The sequence below is a fragment of the Geotrypetes seraphini genome, chromosome 3 (genome assembly GCF_902459505.1).
Source record: "Geotrypetes seraphini chromosome 3, aGeoSer1.1, whole genome shotgun sequence".
NCBI lineage: Eukaryota > Metazoa > Chordata > Amphibia > Gymnophiona > Dermophiidae > Geotrypetes > Geotrypetes seraphini.
Genome location: NC_047086.1, coordinates 378542814 through 378565343, shown reverse-complemented (window position 1 = coordinate 378565343; position 22530 = coordinate 378542814). Strand labels below are relative to the sequence as shown.

The window sequence follows — 22530 nt, the reverse complement described above, 5'->3', positions numbered from 1 at the left end:
ATAAATTCTAATTAGTGACAATGCCAATAAGACCTTCAGTGCCGATTGGCTCATTATACAATTAAGTTGCGCACGCAATTAGACCATGTGACCAAAGTTGCGAGCACAACTTTAGCCGCCATATACAGTAAAACCTTGGATTGCAAATAACTTGGTTTGCAAGTGTTTTGCAAGAAAAGCAAAACATTTGATTAAATTTTAACTTGATATACAAGCAATGTCTTGCAATACAAGTACATACAGTATACACGCGTCACATCATCACAACTGAGCCGATGGTTCTTCTCTCTCTGACGCTGCAGGAGTGTAGTGACTATTCTAAATTAGCGGTCTTGCAATACAAGTACGTATAGTATTTTGTGTTAAAGTTTTTGGGTTGGGTTATATGGGGAAATTCGCTTTGATATAGTTTCAAGTTTATTGATTTTTAATATACCGACCATCAACGAGTATCTAGCCGGTTTACAATAAAATACTAAAATAGAGATAAAAATAGTACTTAAAAGGAATGTCTATGGAAATAAAGGGAGGTGAACATTGAAGACATCGACAAGACAGACTTGAAAGTGATGATTGAAAGGGAGGAGTGGGGAAAAGTTACATTAATAGAGTTTAGAGGGGGGAGGAAAAGAGGGTAGAAAGGAAATGGAAAGAGAGGAGATAAAATATTAGGGGTAGGATCGCTTCTTGAAAGCGGTTGGTGGATTTAAGAAGATACGAGTGTTTTGGATTACAAGCATGTTTTCAGAACGAATTATGCTCGTAAACCAGGGTTTTTCTGTATTTTGTATTAAAGTTTTGGGGTTGTAGACTGAGTCGTCCGAGTTTCCATTATTTCCTATGGGGACATTTGCTTTGATATACGAGTGATTTGCATTGCAAGCATGCTTCTGGAATGAATTATGCTTGCAAACCAAGATTTTACTGTATATAGAATGTGTGAGATAAAGTATTATGTGCCACAAAACTAGAAACCGCCAACCCCGCCCCCCCCTCCCAAAGAAAGATGATAAAGGGGATGGAACTCCTCTTGTATGAGGAAAGACTAAAAAGTTTATCAAGTTTATCAAGTTTATTATGTAATTTGATTAATCGCCTATTCTACATTCTAGGCGATATACAATCAATAATGAATAATTAAAAAATTGGGGTAGTTATTACATAGACAAATAAAATTACATAATTACAAAAACTTACAATCATGAAACATTAGGAAAACGATATTTAAAGGGTTACATTATGTATCAAATTTTATATTCCAGGATTACAACAATAGGGAGGGAATAAAAGCATAAATAAGAAAATAAAAGATTAAGAAAGATTATAAAGTTGTTTATTAACTAAAAACATCAAAAAGGTTAGGGCTCTTCAGCTTGGAAAAGAGATGACTGAGGGGAGACATGATTGTGAAGTCTACACAATCCTGAGGGGTGTAGAACGGGTACAAATGGATCGATTTTTCACTCCATCAAAAATTACAAAGATGAAGTTACGGGGAAATACTTTTAAAAACCAAAAGGAGGAAATATTTTTTTCACTCAGAGAATAGTTAATCTCTGGAACGCGTTGCCAGAGGATGTGGTAAGAGCGGTTAACATAGCTGGTTTTAAAAATGGTTTGGACAACATCCTGGAGGAAAAGTCCATTGTTTGCTATTGAGATAGACATGGGGGAAGTCACTGCTTGCCCTGGATTGGTTGTATGGAATGTTGCTACTATTTGGGTGTTGGCCAGGTACTTGTGACCTAGATTGGCCACTGTGAAGATGCGACACTGGGCAAAATGGACCATTGGTCTGACCTAGTAAGGCCATTCTTATATTCTAAACATAGCTACTATTAAATTCATTCTACAAAGCATATCTTTCATCCCCAGCAGGTGTGAATTGTTTCCTTTATCAATGGTCTTCCAAGCATTCTCATCTACGTCTAAGCCTTGCTGTTTGCATTATTTGCTAACATTTATTAATCTGATTTTCTAACTTAAAAAATAAATCACTCTAAATACAGCGCATACTTTTCTCAAATAGCTGATCAGTATTATTAATGAAGGAAAACAATAATAATAAAAAAAAATCTTGTTTATAGTTAGATACACCATACCATCGGAGTCTAAACATTACAAAAATTTATATAACTGTACACTGACACTCTCATTTTTTTCAGCAATATTCAAACACTGTTTACATAAAAGTAGAAAACACATGCTTCCTGTCCCTCAGTGTTTTAAACATCAATAAGAACAATCAATACACTTGAGAATTGTATGTTTATTACAATTAACCTGATTACTGCTCCAGCAAAAAAATTTATGACGGTGCGCCATTTTTTTCACTTTCATTTTGCGTTGCTCGTAGCACTTCTGCTCAACTCTACAAGTGTCCCCTGAGGAAGGCGTTTTTGATACGCCGAAACCTGGATCCTTGTTGGGACCATCGGTTCAAAAAATGACTTGATCATTGGTTGAAAAGACATAGAAACATAGAAATAGACGGCAGATAAGGGCCACGGCCCATCAAGTCTGCCCACTCCAATGACCCTCCCTATCTATCTTTGCGGATAGATCCCACATGTCTGTCCCATCTGGCCTTAAAATCTGGCACGCTGCTGGCCTCAATAACCTGAAGTGGAAGAATATTCCAGCAATCAACCACCCTTTTGGTGAAGAAGAACTTCCTAGTGTCACTGTGCAGTTTCCCGCCCCTGATTTTCCACTGATGTCCCCTTGTTGCTGCGGGACCCTTGAAAAAGAAGATATCCTCTTCCACCTCGATGCGACCTGTGAGGTACTTGAATGTCTCGATCATATCTCCCCTCTCTCTACGTTCCTCGAGTGAGTAGAGCTGCAACTTTCCTAACTGCTCCTCGTATGGGAGCTCCTTGAGTCCCGAGACCATCCTGGTGGCCATTCTCTGGACCGATTCCAGTCTCAGCACATCCTTGTGGTAATGCGGCCTCCAAAATTGCACACAGTACTCCAGGTGCGGTCTCACCATGGATCTATACAGTGGCATAATGACTTCAGGTTTACGGCTGACGAAACTCCTGTGTATGCAACCTATGATTTGCCTTGCTTTGGATGAAGCTTGCTCTACTTGATTTGCAGACTTCATGTCTTCCCTGACAATCACCCCTAAGTCTCTTTCTGCTTCAGTTTTTGTCAAGATCTCGCCAAAAACTGAAGCAGAAAGAGACGCCTCCCTTGCCTTTTGTTAGACTGCCTATTACAATAAACGAAATACGTGCAACTGCTATATAATAAAACTGAAAATGCACTAACCTGACCAATCGGTTCCCTTGTCGGTGACTTTCCCCTTCTGGCGGTGCTAGTGGCCAAGGTTGTGGTGGTTTCCATGATAGACGTGGACATCTCGGACTGCATCGCCGTAGCGGTTGACTCTGTTGTGATAGAAGAAGGCACGTCTCCAACAAGTCTTACATTTCCCTCTATCACGATGTTGGCATCATTTTCGGCCGCCATGTTCAGAACTTTCAAGCCATTGTAGTAGAGACCAGCCAGCTGACCCTGGAACGGATGGCCCCTGTCCTTGCCGCCAATTTTTATAGTCGCTTGGCTATTGAAGATTGTGAGCTGGCGCCCTGTAAAAACAATATTATATACATGCAAAAATGTTGATTGTGAACTCTATAAGCTAACAGGATGATTAAACAGATTTACATGGGTGAATAATGACAGCAATAAATTATAAGGAAGGACTTTGTCTCATAATTCATTGCTTTTAATGATGTGCTCATGGAATGCATATTTATCAGGATTTTTTTTTTTTATAATTACAATTTTGCTTTGCTCAAAGGCCAATCAACAGTATTTATTAATTTTCTAAGAACCATAAATAAGAATAGAAATCACTATTTTAACTGAATGTTTCATAATTTCTTTATAAATATATTTTTTCTAGCATTTTCACATATACATAATAACCCATGTATTTGTGTATATATTATATATATATATATATACATACACACACAAATATATCTATACCTGTATGCATAAATATAGATAGATATGTATAAGTTTGAGGAAATATACATCCAATAATACATATATTATTTTAAATAAATTTTGTAATTTATTTCAATACAAAGGTTTTAATTCCTCTCTGAATTTGTTCTTCCACAGCCGTAAACTACATATACACAGAAAAGGAACACGTGATATCTTCTCTGTAATTCAGGTACGAAGGATTCAAAAAAAATAGATGGCTGATTGGCATTCAGCAAGCCTATCAATTAAAAGTGCTTAGATGTAAAAGCGACTTTGGGAATGATACACAAACCGATGGAGAAATCATGGCACATTTCCATGAAAACAGAGAAGTCCTCAGCCACAGAACCATTCTTTTCAAATAGCACAGTCACTTTAGCAGACTGGCGTCTGCACAGAAAAAAAGCATGCATACAACTTTAAGTTTCCTTTTAATTAGGGTTCGTTCCAATCCCCTTGGAAGAATGCAAACGTTAAAGGGACTTCATTTTGATTGGCAAGTCATATTGCCCACTATTTAAGATAGCCTAGAGTTTAAACCAAGAGACTTCTCTCGGTACCATATCAACCATGGCATTACTACATATGATTTTAGTTAATAATTTAGATGCTTCAACAAGACGTATAATCTATGCATGATTTATCATTTTTGGTTAATGTTTGTTGTACCTTCAAAGATTGATTTAGTGGATTATATTTAACAGTCCCTTTAACCTTAAGTTAACAGGGTGAGGTTATTAGACATCTGAGGTTTCTAAAAAGGTCAATAAATTATTGAACAAGGTATGCAAATAATGCTATCTGTATTTTGCTGTTTAAAATGCTTTTTTAATTTAGTTTTACTGAGAATTTATTTTAGGTTTATTAGAGCTACAATGAAATACTACGTGGTTATGTTCAAATTATTTTTTATTTGAAGTTTTAATCAATGTTTTTTTACCTTTGTCGAGTAGCCAATCATCAACTACTCGACCAAGTCGATATGGAATTCGCTGTCTAGCAATCGCCAGGCGTTCGTTATCATTGTTTCCTTTAAAGTTTAAAGAGACATTTCATGGGTTAAAATCTGTAAGGTCAAAGGTTAAACGTTAATACTTAAAGCTTGAGCTATACAGTTGCCACATGATTTTTTGAAATTTGGAATTTTAAAAAATGCTATTTGCAACATTTCAATGTTTCAGACTTTTCAATCATTCATTTATTTTATTTTAGCAAACAAAATTATTCCTATGTTAATTGAAAATTAGAAATCTGCATTTGAGCTAGGTTATTAAACTTAAGTTATAGACAGACCCAAACAACAAATTTAAACATCAAAGAATAGCTTTACAAGAAAATAATCATTGACCTCAAGGTTTTGTTTTGATATTTCTTTTTAACTAGTTAAACATGTTCAGTTGAAACAGATCTATTTTTTCCATGTACATTCACTCCAGGTTAGTCATTTAAGAACACAGATTTTAATACCTTTAAGTCCACACTTACTTCAGCCATCAAAAACAGAGCTGATGCAAACTATTTCCTATTGGTAAAAGATGAGTCCATATTTGAATGAGTTAAAATAAATCACAAGGTGCAACTATATCGTAAGTGGTCTAGGACAAATCAAATTAACAATTATTTGTCTAATGAAACAAATTATTCTATATGTTGATTCACACTTTCTCATGGAACAGACTTTGACAAAAGCGACTTCCGTAATTATATAGGTTTTCCTTTAGGTTTACCTCAACTGCAATTTTTCCTTTAACACCGCAGGTGCCAAATAGCATCTAAACATGCTTCTTGAATGCAATAATTGCTCCCAGATTCAAATGTGCCAATTTTTAATGAGGACACAATGGTACAACAAAGTGGGGAAAACGCAACATCCCATCCTAGAAATTCTCAACCGCTAGATCGAAAATATCCTAGACTTATTGATGTATTAGGCGCAGTGGTTAAAGCTACAGCCTCAGCACCCTGAGGTTATGGGTTCAAACCCACCCTGCTCCTTGTGACCTTGGACAAGTCACTTAATCCCCCCATTGCCCCAAGTACATTAGATAGATTGTGAGCCCGCCGGGACAGACAGGGAAAAATGCTTGAGTACCTGAATAAATTCATGTAAACCGTTCTGAGTTTCCTTGGGAGGATGGTAGAGAAAATTCAATAAATAATAAGAAAACTCTAGAACCAGATAAAGACCAAGAACATGCTACATATGTGTGCAGATTCTAATTAGTGCCGGTTAAAGCTAATTAGTTCTATGATTGTAGCATCTAAAACAGAGGTCTCAAATTCCCTCCTTGAGGGCCGCAATCCAGTCGGGTTTTCAGGATTTCCCCAATGAATATGCATTGATAGCAGTGCATGCGCATAGATCTCATGCATATTCATTGGGGAAATCCTGAAAACCCGAACTGGACTGCGGCCCTCAAGGAGGGACTTTGAGACCCCTGATCTAAAAAAGTGCATGTTAGGTTTGAAAGAAGTTAAAAGTTGTGAATTTATATCTAATTTTGTAATATGGCTTCCATGATATCTAGCGTTGTTCTCAAGGAAAATCTCAGACAGACTGAGAACTTCCACTATTTCCATTCTCACTAAAAATAAGAAATATAGGGATCCTTTTACTAAGGTATGCTAATGCAGTGGTTCCCAACCCTGTCCTGGAGGACCACCAGGCCAATTGGGTTTTCAGGCTAGCCCTAATGAATATGCATGGTGCAAATTTGCATGCCTCTCACTTCCATTATATGCAAATCTCTCTCATGCAGATTCATTAGGGCTAGCCTGAAAACCCGATTGGCCTGGTGGGCCTCCAGGACAGGGTTGGGAACCACTGTGCTAATGGATTTAAAATATGCTAATAACCATATTCTATATATGATGCCTAATAAACCAGTTCCAAAAAGGGCGCTATTTAGCATAGTCCTATAAAATGCCTCCAAAGTTATGTACAATTTATATAATCACGCTTAGCACCTGTATACATGAATAACATTTAGTCCAATGAAAACCAGGCGTAAATACCTGCTCCTAGGTTGTGCGCTGATCAGGTGCATTCTATAACAGTGCGCCTAATATTTAGGAACACCCATGACCCGTCCATGCTCCTCCCCTGGCCACACCCCCTTTTGAGATTCACATACTAAAATTTGCACACGCCGGCAGAATGCGCCTAAAAACATATGTGTGCAGATTCTAATTAGTGCCAATTATTACAATTATCGGTGCTGATTAGTTTGTTAAACAATTAAGTTGCAATGCGCAGAGCTTTTCACATGCAACTTTGCACTATAGAATAATTTACAAAATATGTCTGTTATCATTTAAGGCCCAACTCTATAAGTCTCCAGCTTTCACCGACAGGATACTAATTCCCTATGCTTCCACTAGAATTCTTCGGTCTAATGACCAACATTTGCTAACAGTTCCATCACTTAAAATCATTAATACATGAAGACAATACATTTTTTCTGTCGTGGCCCTTCAATTGTGGAATTCCTTGCCAATCTACTTAAGGGAGGAAAGAAATGTCGACAGATTTAAAAGTCAGTTAAAATGCTTTCTTTTTAAAGATGCATTTGACTGCTAGACATCGTTAAAACGACAAAACAAAACCTAAAATCCATCCTTTTTTTTAACAAAAAACAAAACAAAATTAAAAACCCCTCCTCTTGTTTTTTTTTAATATTCTTTTTATAATTCTTTATTGATTTTCCATTACTAACAAAAAGTGCAACACAATATTCAAATCAGTAACAATAACAATTAAGCACTTAAATTTGATCAATAGCATTGCAACAATATAAGCCCTCCCCCACCCCACAAATACACTAAAGTTATATCCCTCCCCTCCCTCCCCCCCCGGATGTGTTTCAATTATATCAGCAAAAAGAAGGATAAAAGAACTATAACAATTGTACAAAAGACGTCAATGGACCCCAAACTAAGTTAAATATCTTAGAATGTCCTAGTATGTCAGCATTTGTTTTCTCATACCTATAGCTTAAGCATAAGCTCGCTGACCAAAATGAAAAATTAAGTCGATCACAATTTTCCCAATTGCAACTCACGATAATAAGGAGTGACATGATCGTACTTCTTCAGGCCGTAGATCATTCTTACAGCTGTGTTTTGTACCAAAGTCAGTCTAGCCAAATTTTTCTTTGTAGTTGTCAAATATAGAACATTACAATAATCTAAAATACTCAATGGCCACGAATTTGGACTTGGAGGATGAGATGTACGGCGTCTGCATCTATGAGACAAACACGTTTTTTCTTATTACATAGTACATTTTGAACCCCAGTTCGTTTACAGAAATTAGATGGTTCAAAGTCTAATAGATGCTGGCACTGTCATCTCGAAGCTGGGACTTTGGATCATTTACTATACTATTGCCCCTTGATACTAAAATTTTGGAGATCTATTTGGGATCAAGTGAACAATATATTAGAAAATCCAGTGGCATTGATGTACAATACCATCCTATTTGGTACGTTAATGAGGGCTAAAAGTCAAATAACTGCTCAAAATAACAAACTTCTCTTTAGAATGACAGGGGTTGCCATTCAACTTATTTTGAGGGATTGGCAGAACTGAGATAGATTAAATTACACTTTCTGGTGGGAATCTCTTTGTTATACTTTTAAAATGGAACGTATGATGGCCATACAACAGGGACATTATAAGAAATGTATGGATGTTTGGGAGCCATTGACAGACTTCTGCAAGGAGTGATTGTTGATTTGGCCCTTTGATCATGCAACTCTAGGGAGGGTGGGGAGTTATTTTTATTTAGAGTGCAATTATTGGGTATAAAGGGGGAGGTTGATATATGTATTTGTCATAAATATAATTTGATAGAATTTAAGTGTTGTTAAAGTGCAAAATGTCTGTAATATATGTTGCACTTATTTTTGGCTTTAAAATGAATAAGGATATTTAAAAAAAAAAAAAAAATCTAAAATACTCAAAAATTTTTTTTACTTTGGACGACTTGCAAGTTGGATGTAAACGGACTTAGACTTCCTTTCCAATTATGCCCCTCCACGTGTTTTATACAATTAATAGATACCCATGATAATTCCTCTGGGTATATCAAATGAGATTTATTATTGGCTACTGAATTCGGAATTCCACTTTGTGTTCTAATTTGGTATTTAGGTCCGCGGAATTTCTTATCATAAATAAATTTTTAGTATTGGAAGAAGACAGAAAACTGTTCAGAAGGTGGCACCTCCGAGAAAGTATAGAGGGAATTACAACCTGGGGCATGAGGAGAGCCAGGATGGTGGTTACTTTGTCTGCTGATGGTCTTGGCTTTCACAAGGACCATTTTAATTGACTTCCACTGGAAAAATAACAAAGGCTCTCTGAGTTACACGTGTGAATGACATGCACAAACTTTTATCAGGGACAGCTGTTCACATGCCAGCTGCAAAACCTCTTTTGATAAAGGAGACAAGATGAAAGATAATCATTTAAGACTATACTGTGACACTGTCTGCTTTGATCGAGTTTGAGACAGCTTCATTCTTCCACCAAACAGACAATACTTTGTCACGGTGTAGTGCATTAATTCTGTATGAACAGGTAGACTTCAGGAGGATAACAGTAATTTGAAAGAATCAGTGTAAATAGAAAGGACAAAGAAAGGTCAAATCTTTTCAGTCGCTTATAAACCTTTGGGTAGGTGTCAAAAAAGCAGTCAGAAGAATGTAATCATACTTTTCTATCTATAGGTCACTTGGGAGAAGCAGAACATGTGAACTTCACTAATATGTATTTCTTTTCCCGTCCCAATTTATTATAGTGTCACTGCAGAAGTGTAATTCTATTTTATTTTTGGAAATATAGGTGTGAGATATTGATGTGAAGTACGCAGCTTTATCTTTGAAAGGAAGAAATGTACAAAATCAACACTAGGAAAAAAAATGGGTTTATGGTCATAGAAATATGATGCTACATAAAGGCCAAATGGCCCATCCTGTCTGCCCATCCACAGCATCCACTATCTCCTCCTCTCCTTAAGAGATCCCACGTGCCTGTCCCAGCCTTTATCGCCACCATTTCTACCGGGAGCCTATTGCACGCATCCATTACCTTTTCGGTATAAAAGTATTTTCTTAGATTACTGCTGAGTCTATCACCCCTTAACTTCATCCTATGCCCTCTCCTTCCGGAGCTTCCTTTCAAATGAAAGAGACTCACCACATGGCCATTTATGCCAAGTAGGTATTTAAACATCTCTATCATATTCCCCCTTCTCCCACCTTTCCTCCAAAGTATACAGATTGAGATCTTTAAGTCTGTCCCCATATGCCTTGTGACGAAGACCACGTGCCATTTTAGTAGTCTTCCTCTGGACCGACTCCATCCTTTTTATATCTTTTTGAAGGTACGGCTTCCAGAATTATACACAATATTCTAAATGAGGTTTCACCAAAGTCTTATACAAGGGCATCAATAATACCTCTTTTTTCCTTCTGGCCATACCTCTCTCTGTGCACCCTAGCATCCTTTTAGCTTTCGCTATCGTCTTTTCGACCTATTTGGCCACCTTAAGGCCATCACATACTATCACTCCCAAATCCTGTTCCTCTTTCATGCACTAAAGTTCTTCACCCTCTAAACTGTACTATTCCCTTGGGGTTTTTTGCAGCCCAAATGCATGACCTTGCATTTCTTAGTATTAAATCTTAGCTGCCAAATTTTCAGACCATTCTTCAAGCTTTGCTAGGTCCTTCCTTGTGTTATTCACACCATCAGGGGTGTCTACTCTATTGCAGATTTTGGTATCATCTGCAAAGAAGCAAATCTTACCGGACAGCCCTTCAGCAATATCGCTTACAAAAATGCTAAAAAGAACAGGCCCATGAATATCTCATGATGTCCACTAATATACTGTAGAACCAGCCATAAGGAAGTGGGAGGAATCAAACCTAGGGGGAGAATCAAGATAGAAGACATGGGAAGGTACCAGACAAAACAACGTAGAATGGAAATAATCTGGATAGAGGATATTGAGAGAGGGAGAAGACCTGGGAAGGGGCTACTGGAGGAGCTGAGGGGAGAGAAGACTGGGGATTGGGGTTTAGGTCTTGGAGGGCTTGTTTATCTTTTAAAACTTCAATACTGGATTTTAAATACCCTTTAATTGTTGCACGTCATCCTCACCAACACATTCGGCCTCTTTTACAAAGCCGCGCTAGCAGCTGCACTTCTCTAATGGCCCCGAAGCCCATAGAGATTTAAAGGGCTTCGGGGCTGTTGCCGCATGGCAGCCGCTAGCGTAACTTTGCAAAAGAGGCCGATTGTTTCTCTTAGGCTCATGGTTCTACATAGGGCTTTTTTTCCTACTCGGAACACAATATATTACCCTGCCTCCATTATTTCTCCTACACCATTTTGATTTGGCATTTTTTTTTTCTATTCACGTTAGTAAACTAGGTAGGCATGCTTTAGTGACTTGGTATTTTTAGTTAATTATGTCTGTAACAATAATAGGATGCAGGTTGGGGGTGGAAAGGTTGGTAGAGTTGGATCTCTTCTTGAATGTAAAGTTCTCATTTTGACAGGCTGTTGTATCATGCAGAACAAAGGAAGATAGAAGACAAAAAAATATATATAGCAATAAAATAGCTATATCAAGAAAACATTAAAGTGGGTCAACCTTGATAAATTGAGGGTCACATTACAAATATCAAGCATACAAAACACTCCAGAGCATTACTGCAGGATGATTGCTGCTTCTGAAAACATAACAATGTTTTAAATCAGTAAAGGAATACCTTAGACATAATTGGAGTCACATAGACATAATTGGAGTCACAGAAACGTGGTGGACCGAGGACAATCAATGGGATGTGGCCATACCAGGGTACAAACTATACAGGAAAGACAGGACACATAAAAAGGGTGGAGGAATAGCGCTGTACATAAAAGACTCCATACCATCAGCCAGGACGGAAACAACAGTACGGGCGGATGGCCTGGAATCACTATGGGTTAAGCTACAGGGAGGAGCAGGAGCAGACATTAAACTGGGTCTGTACTACCGCCCACCTGGACAACCGGAAGAAATCGACCAGGAGATGGAGGCTGAACTGAAGCAGGTATGCAGAAGCGGAAATGTGGTGGTGATGGGGGACTTCAACCATCCTGGGATAGACTGGAGTATTGGGCACTCAAACTGCGCAAAAGAGACAAAATTCATAGAAGTCACGAGGGACTGTTTCATGGAGCAGCTGGTCATGGAGCCGACAAGGGGCGATGCCACTCTTGACCTAATCTTCAACGGACTAGGGGGGACAGCAAAGGAGGTGGCGGTATTACCCCCACTAGGTAACAGCGATCACAACATGATCCAGTGCAGGCTTGAAATTGGATCATCAAAGGGGAAAAGAACCACAACGACGGCACTCAACTTCAAAAAAGGAAATTATGATGCCATGAGAAAAATGGTGGGAAAGAAGCTCAAAGGCAACATAGGGAAGAAGGAATCCGTAGAAAAAGCCTGGACCTTATTCAAGGAGACTGTGCACGAAGCACAAAGCATATGCATCCCCAAGTTTAGAAAAGGGTGCAAAAAAAATAGAACAAAAAACCCAATGTGGATAACAAGTGCAGTGAAGAAGGCGATAAGCGACAAGAAAGCATCGTTCAGAAAATGGAAAAAAGACCAAACAGAGGAGAACCAAAAAGGGCACAAAGAACACCAGAAAGAGTGTCACCGAGTGATTAGAAAAGCAAAAAGAGAATACGAAGAGAGACTGGCAAAGGAAGCAACAAACTTCAAGTCGTTCTTCAGATACGTCAAGGGGAAGCAACCGGCGAGAGAAGAAGTGGGACCATTGGACGATGGAGACAGAAAGGGAGTTGTAAAAGAAGAGAAAGAGATAGCTGACAGGTTAAATGAGTTCTTCACATCAGTCTTCACGATGGAGAATATAACCACCATACCAGAACCCGAGGAGATCGTAATAGGAGAACAAGACGATAAGCTGGTCGATTTAGAGGTAAGCCAAGAAGATGTACTCAAGCAGATTGACAGACTAAAGAGCGACAAATCGCCGGGTCCAGATGGCATTCACCCAAGGGTACTCAAGGAACTAAAAGACGTAATAGCGGAGCCACTTCGACAGATATGCAACCTATCCTTAAAAACCGGAGAGATCCCGGAGGATTGGAAAATAGCAAATGTCACGCCCATCTTCAAGAAGGGCGCAAGGGGGGACCCAGGAAACTACAGGCCGGTGAGCCTGACCTCAGTCCCGGGAAAGATGATGGAGGCACTGATTAAAGACAGCATCTGTGAACACATCGAAAAAAATGGGCAGCTAAAACCGAGTCAACATGGCTTCTGTAAGGGTAGGTCATGCCTCACAAACTTATTGTACTTCTTTGAGGGAGTGAACAGCCAGGTGGATAAAGGGGAATCTATAGACATCATTTACCTTGACTTCCAAAAAGCCTTCGACAAGGTGCCACACGAAAGACTGCTTAAAAAGATATGGAACCACGGGGTACAAGGGGAGGTCCACCGATGGATCAAAAACTGGCTGGCAAACAGGAAGCAGAGGGTTGGCGTAAAGGGCCACTACTCAGACTGGAAAGGGGTCACGAGCGGAGTTCCGCAAGGGTCGGTGCTGGGACCGCTCTTGTTCAATATCTACATAAATGATCTAGAGGCGGGAACTAAGTGTGAAGTCATTAAATTTGCAGATGACACCAAACTATACAGCAGGGCTCAAACCAAGGAAGACTGCGAGGATCTCCAAAAGGATCTAACGCAGCTGGAAAAGTGGGCCGAAAAGTGGCAGATGAGCTTCAACGTGGGGAAATGCAAGGTCATGCACGTGGGGAAAAAGAACCCGATGTTCACATACAAAATGGGGGGAACACCACTAGGGGTTAGTAACCTGGAGAGAGACCTGGGAGTGATGGTAGACGCAACACTGAAGGCATCGGCGCAATGCGCCACAGCCTCTAGGAAAGCAAACAGAATGCTGGGTATCATTAAGAAGGGTATTACGACCAGGACGAAGGAAGTCATCATGCCGCTGTATCGTGCAATGGTACGGCCGCATCTGGAGTACTGTGTCCAGTACTGGTCGCCGTACCTCAAGAAAGACATGGCGGTACTTGAGGGAGTACAAAGAAGAGCAACCAAACTGATAAAGGGAATGGAAAATCTCCCATATACCGACAGATTGAAGCAGTTGGGACTTTTCTCCCTGGAGAAGCGAAGACTTAGAGGAGACATGATAGAAACCTTCAAGATCCTGAAGGGCATGGAAAAGATAGACAGGGGCAGATTTTTCAAATTAAGGGGCGCCACAAGTACAAGGGGGCACTCGGAGAAATTGAAAGGGGACAGGTTTAGAACAAACGCTAGGAAGTTCTTTTTCACTCAGAGGGTGGTGGATACATGGAACGCGCTTCCAGAGGCTGTTGTAGACAAGAAAACATTAAATGGTTTCAAAGAAGGTTTGGATAGATTCCTAGAAGAAAAAGGGATTGGGGGGTATAGATAGGAATAGACCATTGCTCAGGCAATGGGCCTGATGGGCCGCCGCGGGTGCGGACCGCTGAGCAGGATGGACCTATGGTCTGCCTCAGCGGAGGCAACTTCTTATGTTCTTATGTTCTTATGTTCTTATGCTTAAAATAAATATGGACCTGGGAATAAAAAATAGCACTTTGGATATACCCCATTATTTCATTACTGACATTTGATAGGTATCTTAGGTATCATAATGTCACAGCATTTATGGATGTCTCTCTTCGAGGAATTTAAAGTGGAAGATACTTGTGAAGTTCCTTCCTATTCAGAGGTTTTCAAATTCTAAAAACAGCAGCCTCATGGGATTTCCTCTTAGATTTCAAATGTTACTTCTATGCTATTGTCTCTAAAACTGCACTGGCCAACACTCATTGTGGTGCCTCAAATGTCTGACCTGTTTCTGGGTATATTTGATCTGCTGATTCCATAAATGGCACCAGTTTTCTCCTATCAGCTCTAGGTTTTGTGATACAGAACATGTGCCATATACCATTCTTCACCTGGCTCGCCCATTTAAAAAATCAGGATATTTTAATGTGGTGTTTAAATTAATATCTTTTAAGCATGAAGGAAACATATTAAAAATTAAGAGAAAAGTGTCCAATATGAAAATCTACTTATTTCATACCAAAAGCACAAGTTTATGATACAAACTTTCCAGTCATTCGACACACTAAAAGCTCCTTTTGTAAGACTCCCAAGTGTGGGATCTGCCAGGACAATCCAACAATAATCCAACAATAGTCTGCCATCATGTGTGCATCCCATCTTCCTTGGTGTCTGGCTTCCATTGTTGTTATGTCTTGGTGAAATCTTTCACCTTACTCTTCGCTTAAGTCACCGAGGTTCTCTGGAAAGCGATCTAAGTGACCGTGCAGATAATGGACTTTAACACTCATGTTACAGCTAAGCCTGTTGAAATGAAAGAGCATATCCTCTACTAACTGTCTGTCTTCTTGTTACCAAGAAAGTTTTTCACAAGAACAAATGAAGACCAGGCACTTCATTCATTGATGCTATGAAATGTGGGTCATTCATAAGTTGTCTGATATGTGGACCATTGAAAATTCCTGCCTTCATCTTTTTCCATGGTACGTCCAGGTAACATATGTGCTATATATTCAGTGCATGAACCGTCTTTATTCAAAGCCTTTACAAATTGTTTCATAAGACCTAGCTTTATATGTAGTGGTGGCAGTAGGATTCTATCTCATACTACCAAAGGTTCATTGATTACATTTTGTCCTCCAACCACCATATACTCTCTCGGAGGCCAATCATTTTTTTTCCCAATGTTCATATTTAGCTCTACTATCCCAAAGGCATACATTCAACCATATCTAAGAAACTAGAGCTGTTGCGGTCTATACAATGCAATTTTTTTGAATCAGCTCCCCATATAACCCCAGGAACAGGTCAAAAAATCTCAAGGCACCAAGAATTTTGTTGTGGTTGGCCTGTATTATCAGGAACATCTTCACTGAACTAGTTGTGTGTGGCCTGCAACTATAACCCATGAGGCAATCTAAGTGATCTCCCCCTTCATATTGACAGCTACTGTAACTCTATAGATATAAAGGGTACTCATACCTGTCCAGGGGGACCACAGGCCTATCAGCTTTTCAGTATATCCCTAATAAATCTGCATGAGAGTTGCATGGAAATCTCTCTTGTGCAGATTAATTAGGGATATCCTGAAAACCCATCTGACCTATGGACTTTTAAGTACCCCCTATTCTACATAATAGCTCGGTGATTTGTATACATTGCATAAATTAACAATGGCAAGCTAAAAGCATGCTACTCGTCTCATATTTTATTTTCCATCAATCTGAGTAAGTAGTATTTGACTAGAAAACATCAATAAACTAGGAATGTCTCTATAGAAATGCCATAAGTACACATAACTGCGTAGGAAGCTCTGCAAACAGAATAGGACACAGTTGTTAGGATCACTGTTCTTATCATTACATTTTTATTATATTTGCTAGAAAATGTAGTTAAGAGTCTAAAAAAGATGCTTACAGGGTGTTTAGCATGATGTTTGTGGGTGATTCCTGCCTTGCACTTTCGGGTGCTAAATGCGGTGACAAAACCCTGGTGAACTTTTGATAACTCCTAAAAAAGGATTTAACACCCTTTATCACCAAAAATCAGAATTCTAGGAACTTGAATTAGATCAAAGAGCCCTCAGTACACACAGTGTTTCAAGAACAGAGAGCAGGTCTTTATTTATTTGAGTATTGTGACCCCTCTCAATTAGAGTAGGCTAGTTAACATTTTGGGATCACAGATACCTGCCATGTGTTTAAAAAAAAAAAAAAAAAAGATTATTTTTCTAGTACAGCAGCAGACTCTAGAGCAGTGGTCTCCAACCCTGTCCTGGAAGACCACCAGCCAGTCAAGTTTTCAGGATGGCCCTAATGAATATACATGAGAGAGATTTGCATATAATGGAGGTGACAAGCATGCAAATCTGCCCCATGCATATTTATTAGGGCTCTAGAGCAGGGGTAGGGAACTTCAGTCCTTGAGAGCCGTATTCCAGTCTGGTTTTCAGGATTTCCCCAATGAATATGCATTGAAAGGAGTGCATGCAAATAGATCTCATGCATATTCATTGAGGAAATCCTGAAAACCCGAATGGAATACGGCTCTCGAGGACCGGAGTTCCCTACCCCTGCTCTAGAGCAGTGTTTTTCAACCTTTTTAAACCTATGGACCGGCAGAAATAAAATAATTATTCTGTGGACCGGCATCAGTCCGTGGACCAGCGGTTGAAGAAACTGGGCTAAGTTGTGGGCCAGACCCCACCCATCTCTACCCAATCTCCACCCCCAGTCCCCGCCCCCATAATAGTACTAATTGCACCTTGCACGTCCCGTGCCTCATCTGGAAGCCTTCCCTCTGATGTTGCAACATCAGAGAGAAGGCTTCCGGTTCAGGCGCTGGATGCCCATAGGAGCCACTGCCTGTGGCTTTGTACACTGAATCAGTTAGGAAGAGGGAGCTGGCTCTAAGATAACGCCGCATCGATCGCACCGTGGACCGGCGGTTGAAGAACACTGTTTTGGGCCTGATGCATGTGCTGGCCCTGTGGACCGGCAGGAAATTTCTGTGGACCGGCACTGGTGGTTGAAGAACACTGCTCTAGAGGCTTTGAGAATAGGGGCTATAATAGATGAGTTTTTGCTGTAATAAGACTGATGTACCTCTGCTACCCAGAGTGTCTAGGTTCCAGCAAAGTGCTCCACTGGAGGGATTTGATCATTTCAACCCTTTAATCCCCCTGTCGAGATGTCCCCCTCCCACCTCCAATCTCCCACCCCTACCCCCCAAAGCAGAACTAGCAAGGGTTGTTGGGATCTGTGACAGCTTTGGGAGATATAAACATTTACGTTGTCATTTCATAACTAAAACATGTATGCAGCGGTAAATGTAACAGGTGCATACACATCTATTTCTCGGTGTGTTTCAGTTCGGGCTGTAGGCAGAGCCCGTTCCAAAATGCTAGTGAAACCTGGGGCACCCTGACGTGGACATCTCAATTCCGATTTCTTCAGGCTTTCTAAAATGCGACTGCAAATGGCTTCTCTTTCACCGTAGAACTAATTATTTCTTTTCATACATGATAATTAATAACAGGACAAAGCATCTGAGACAGTGAATTTCATTTCTTTTGTTTAAAAAGCAACTACAAACATATTTGTTCCAGCAAGCTTCTGACGCAAATTAATTGGTCTTTACTTATGATTTTCATTTATTTGTTCATTTTTAAAAGATTTTTGATGGTTATAGTCTGTTTTAGTATATTTTAAATTTTATGAGTGTTTGTCGTAACCTGCTTAGATTTGATAGATATATTAATTTGTATAAATTTGTTAAACAAATCATAAGCAAAGTCTAAAGTTGCCTATTTAGGTCTGTTCCATTTTGATCTTTGCTGTAGATATAAAATGGGTAAAACCCCCCAAGGTCATAATAAATTAAGCTTCCAGAATGACTTTTGTAAGCAATTCAAAGTGAATATTTGTGCAGCAAGAAATTTAATATGAATGAATTATATATCCTCAGATACATATTGAATGCAAACATTGCTTGAAGAAAGGCATAAGGCTGACAGAAGGACAGACTGACAAGTTCAACGTCCCCTTCTTGCATTGTGTGTTCACTGTACGGGAGAGAACCAAATATCAGGATGCCCAGGAGTGAAAAGCCACACAGATAATCTACCAAGACTGCCAGAGCTATCACAAAGTATTTCAGCTTATTCTCTGAGGGGCACTTGGAGTTAGACGCTAGCCACACAGAACAGATTAAAAAAAAAAGAAAAGTTGGTAGATAAGCTCTTGCAAGTAAAAAAAAAGACAAAGACCGATAAGAAATGATGTTCAGAAAATGTTAATCATCAGAACAATGACTTGGCCACACAACGTATCGCAAAATGTGTGCCGCGACACAGCAGATTCCAGGCGCCGGCGCCTCTCCACGCCTCTCCTTCCCCAGCACCCTCCCTCCACCCACCGGCGCAGACATCGACGCAATGGCATCACACTTGCAAATGACATCATCACATCGACATCCACGCATTCCGGATGCCCTCCGGTCGCTGCCCCTTGTTTTGTGTGCCACGGCTTCAAAAGGTTTGTGGCAAGCTGATTTAGAGTTTGAATGAAACCTAAATATTCAGGAGAATATGAGAACAAATGCAGGCTGAGAGCCTCTGCCAGTCTAGAAGTGATGTTTCAATTTGCATATTTATCTTGTGTGAATATTTTGCTATGAAAAAAGTAACCAGTTTCAGGTTATGAAGTTTGCCTCCTGCCATCTGAAAATTGGCTAAAGAGCTCCTTTCCAAAGTCCAGAAAAGACCACCCCAGGCACTGGCACCTCGCCTCTTCTCCGCCACCCCCACCCCCCATCCTGCATATGTCTTCAAATGTTCGCCAGCGCATGCAGCATCATCCACTTACTGCTCGCACCAGCCTCTGCTCCCTTCTGATGTCACTTCCTTGTTGCGGGACCAGGATGTGACAAAGGGAGAGAGCTGAGGCCAGAGCAAGCAGAAGGTGGAAGATGCTTCTCGCGCCAGTGAAGATTTCAAGAGGTACAAGGGGGTGGGAGCGCACGGCATGGCGGGACAGAGGGGGGCATGGCGATACTGGGCGTCAACCTCCCTCGCTATGCCACTGACCATGATAAAACTGTAGCTGCCGCATATTTCCCAGATTCTAACCCATGTGGTTCCATTTCAATAGCAGATAGGTCTACCAGAAGCTCTTCGCAGTAGGAGGAAGAGGAAGAAGACAGAAGACAGAAAGGTGGAGTCAGAGGAGGAGAAAGCTGCAGCATAGAAAGGGGAAGAGAAAGAGCTGGAAGAATGCGCAGAGGGAGAGGAAGTACAAAGAGAAAAATGAAGGAATAGGTCTCTACATTTGTGGAGAAGTAGCAAACGGAGGCAGAGTGGGAAGATTGGGATCTCCTATCACCTATCCCAGGGGTAGGCAATTCCAGTCCTCGAGAGCCGGAGCCAGGTTTCAGGATATCCACAATAAATATGCATGGGATAGATTTGCATCTCAAGGAGGCAGTGCATGCAAATCCATCTCATACATATTAAGGACATAAGAACATAAGCAATGCCTCTGCTGGGTCAGACTTGAGGTCCATCATGCCCAGCAGTCCGCTCACACGGCGGCCCAACAGGTCCAGGACCTGTGCAGTAATCCTCTATTTATACCCTTCTATCCCCTTTTCCAGCATGAAATTGTCCAATCCTTTCTTAAACCCCAGTACTGTACTCTGTCCTATTACACCCTCTGGAATTGCATTCCAGGTGTCCACCACTCGTTGGGTAAAGAAGAACTTCCTAGCATTCGTTTTGAATCTGTCCCCTTTCAACTTTTCCGAATGCCCTCTTGTTCTTTTATTTTTCGAAAGTTTGAAGAATCTGTCCCTCTCAACTCTCTCTGTGCCCTTCATGATCTTAAAAGTCTCTATCATATCCCCTCTAAGTCTCCTCTTCTCCAGAGAAAAGAGACCCAGTTTCTCCAATCTCTCAGCGTATGAGAGGTTTTCCATCCCTTTTATCAGGCGTGTCGCTCTCCTCTGAACCCTCTCGAGTAACGCCATATCCTTCTTAAGGTACGGCGACCAATATTGGACGCAGTATTCCAGATGCGGGCGCACCATCGCCCGATACAACGGCAGGATAACTTCTTTCGTCCTGGTTGTGATACCCTTCTTGATTATACCTAGCATTCTATTTGCTTTCTTAGCGGCCGCTGCGCACTGTGCCGTCGGCTTCATTGTCATGTCCACCATTACCCCCAAGTCCCTTTCTTGGGTACTCTCATTCAATAACATCCCTCCCATCGTATAGTTGAACCTCGGGTTTCTGTTTCCAACATGCAATACTTTACATTTCTCAACGTTGAACTTCATCTTCCATCTCTCCGCCCATTCCCCTAGTTTGTTCAAGTCCCTTTGCAATTCTTCGCATTCCTCTTTAGTCCAAGCTCCACTAAATAGTTTTGTGTCGTCCGCAAATTTTATTATCTCACACTTCATCCCTGTTTCTAGATCATTTATGAATATATTAAATAGCAGCGGCCCGAGCACCGAGCCTTGCGGAACACCATTCGTGACCCTCATCCAGTCCGAGTAGTGGCCCTTCACTCCTACCCTGTTTCCTACCAGCCAACCAGTTTCTGATCCATCTATGTATGTCTCTGTCCACCCCATGGTTCTTCAGTTTCCGGAGTAGATGCTCGTGAGGCACCTTGTCAAAGGCTTTTTGGAAATCAAGGTATATGATGTCTATGGGGTCTCCTATGTCCATCCGTTTGTTAATTCCTTCGAAGAAGTGCAATAAGTTAGTCAGGCATGATCTCCCCCTGCAGAAACTATGTTGGCTTGTTATCAGAAATCTGTTTCTTTCCAAATGTTCATCGATGTTTTCTTTTATCAGTGCTTCCGCCATTTTCTCCGGAACCGAGGTCAGACTCACTGGTCTGTAGTTTCCCGGGTCACCTCTTGATCCCTTTTTAAAGATGGGCATGACGTTGGCTATCTTCCAATCCTCCGGGATCACGCCTGTTTTCAGGGATAGGTTGCAAATTTGCTGCAGTAGTTCCGCTATCTCCTCCTTTAATTCCTTCAAAACCCTTGGATGGATTCCGTCTGGACCCGGGGATTTGTCAGTTTTAAGTTTTTCTATCTGCCTGTGTACATCATCAAGGCTCACTTCCATGGATGTTAATTTTTCTGCTTGATTTCCACTGAAGAATTGCTCAGGTTCCGGTATGTTGGTTGTGTCTTCGTTTGTAAATACAGACGAAAAGAACATGTTGGATTGTGGATATCCTGAAAACCTGACCTGGCTCCAGCTCTCGAGGATTGCCTACCCCTGACCTATCCTGAATTCTCTGCCTCCTTACTGGACCAAACTGATCCCTATTATGTATCTGTCAAATTCACTGACCTGGAATTTCTAAACAAGAGAATGGCTAGGTATCAGGATGTTGCACAGGGCTTCTTTAACATCTTGTCCTCCATAGGCCTAATGGTAACTCACCTGGATGGAAAGTAGGGTAGAGCAACAGAACCAAAAGAAGGGAGGTCCAACCTTGTCTGCAGTAAAAAAAAAACAGCCAGGAACAAACAAACCAAAACTGCAGATACGTACAACGATGTAGGCGAATTTTATTGTGACAAGCAAACTGTATATTAAAACCTTTTTACCAAACGGGGGATCCAACACGGTCCGTGTTTCGGACAACCTTCATCAGGGGTCCATGGTAGATAAAGGAAAAAACATATGTCACAACAAATATTGAAAAAGATAATATAAAACAAGCAGATGATGTGTCACACCGAGAGTCTCTGCAAATAGTAAAAATCGCTAGTAGGGTAGAGCTACATGCTATTCTAGATGCACCCTCTATGTGCCATGGGGCACCACTGTC

The 22530-nt window shown here is 40.6% G+C and overlaps 1 protein-coding gene across 1 annotated transcript in view; it reads right to left on the bottom strand.

Moving 5' to 3' along the window:
* Positions 1–22530, bottom strand: part of NRXN1 (neurexin 1) — a 1819236-nt gene that overhangs the window by 213498 nt on the left and 1583208 nt on the right. The window contains 2 exon segments of the mRNA XM_033938516.1: positions 3280–3599; positions 4949–5038. Coding sequence (XP_033794407.1) covers positions 3280–3599; positions 4949–5038 — 410 coding nt within the window.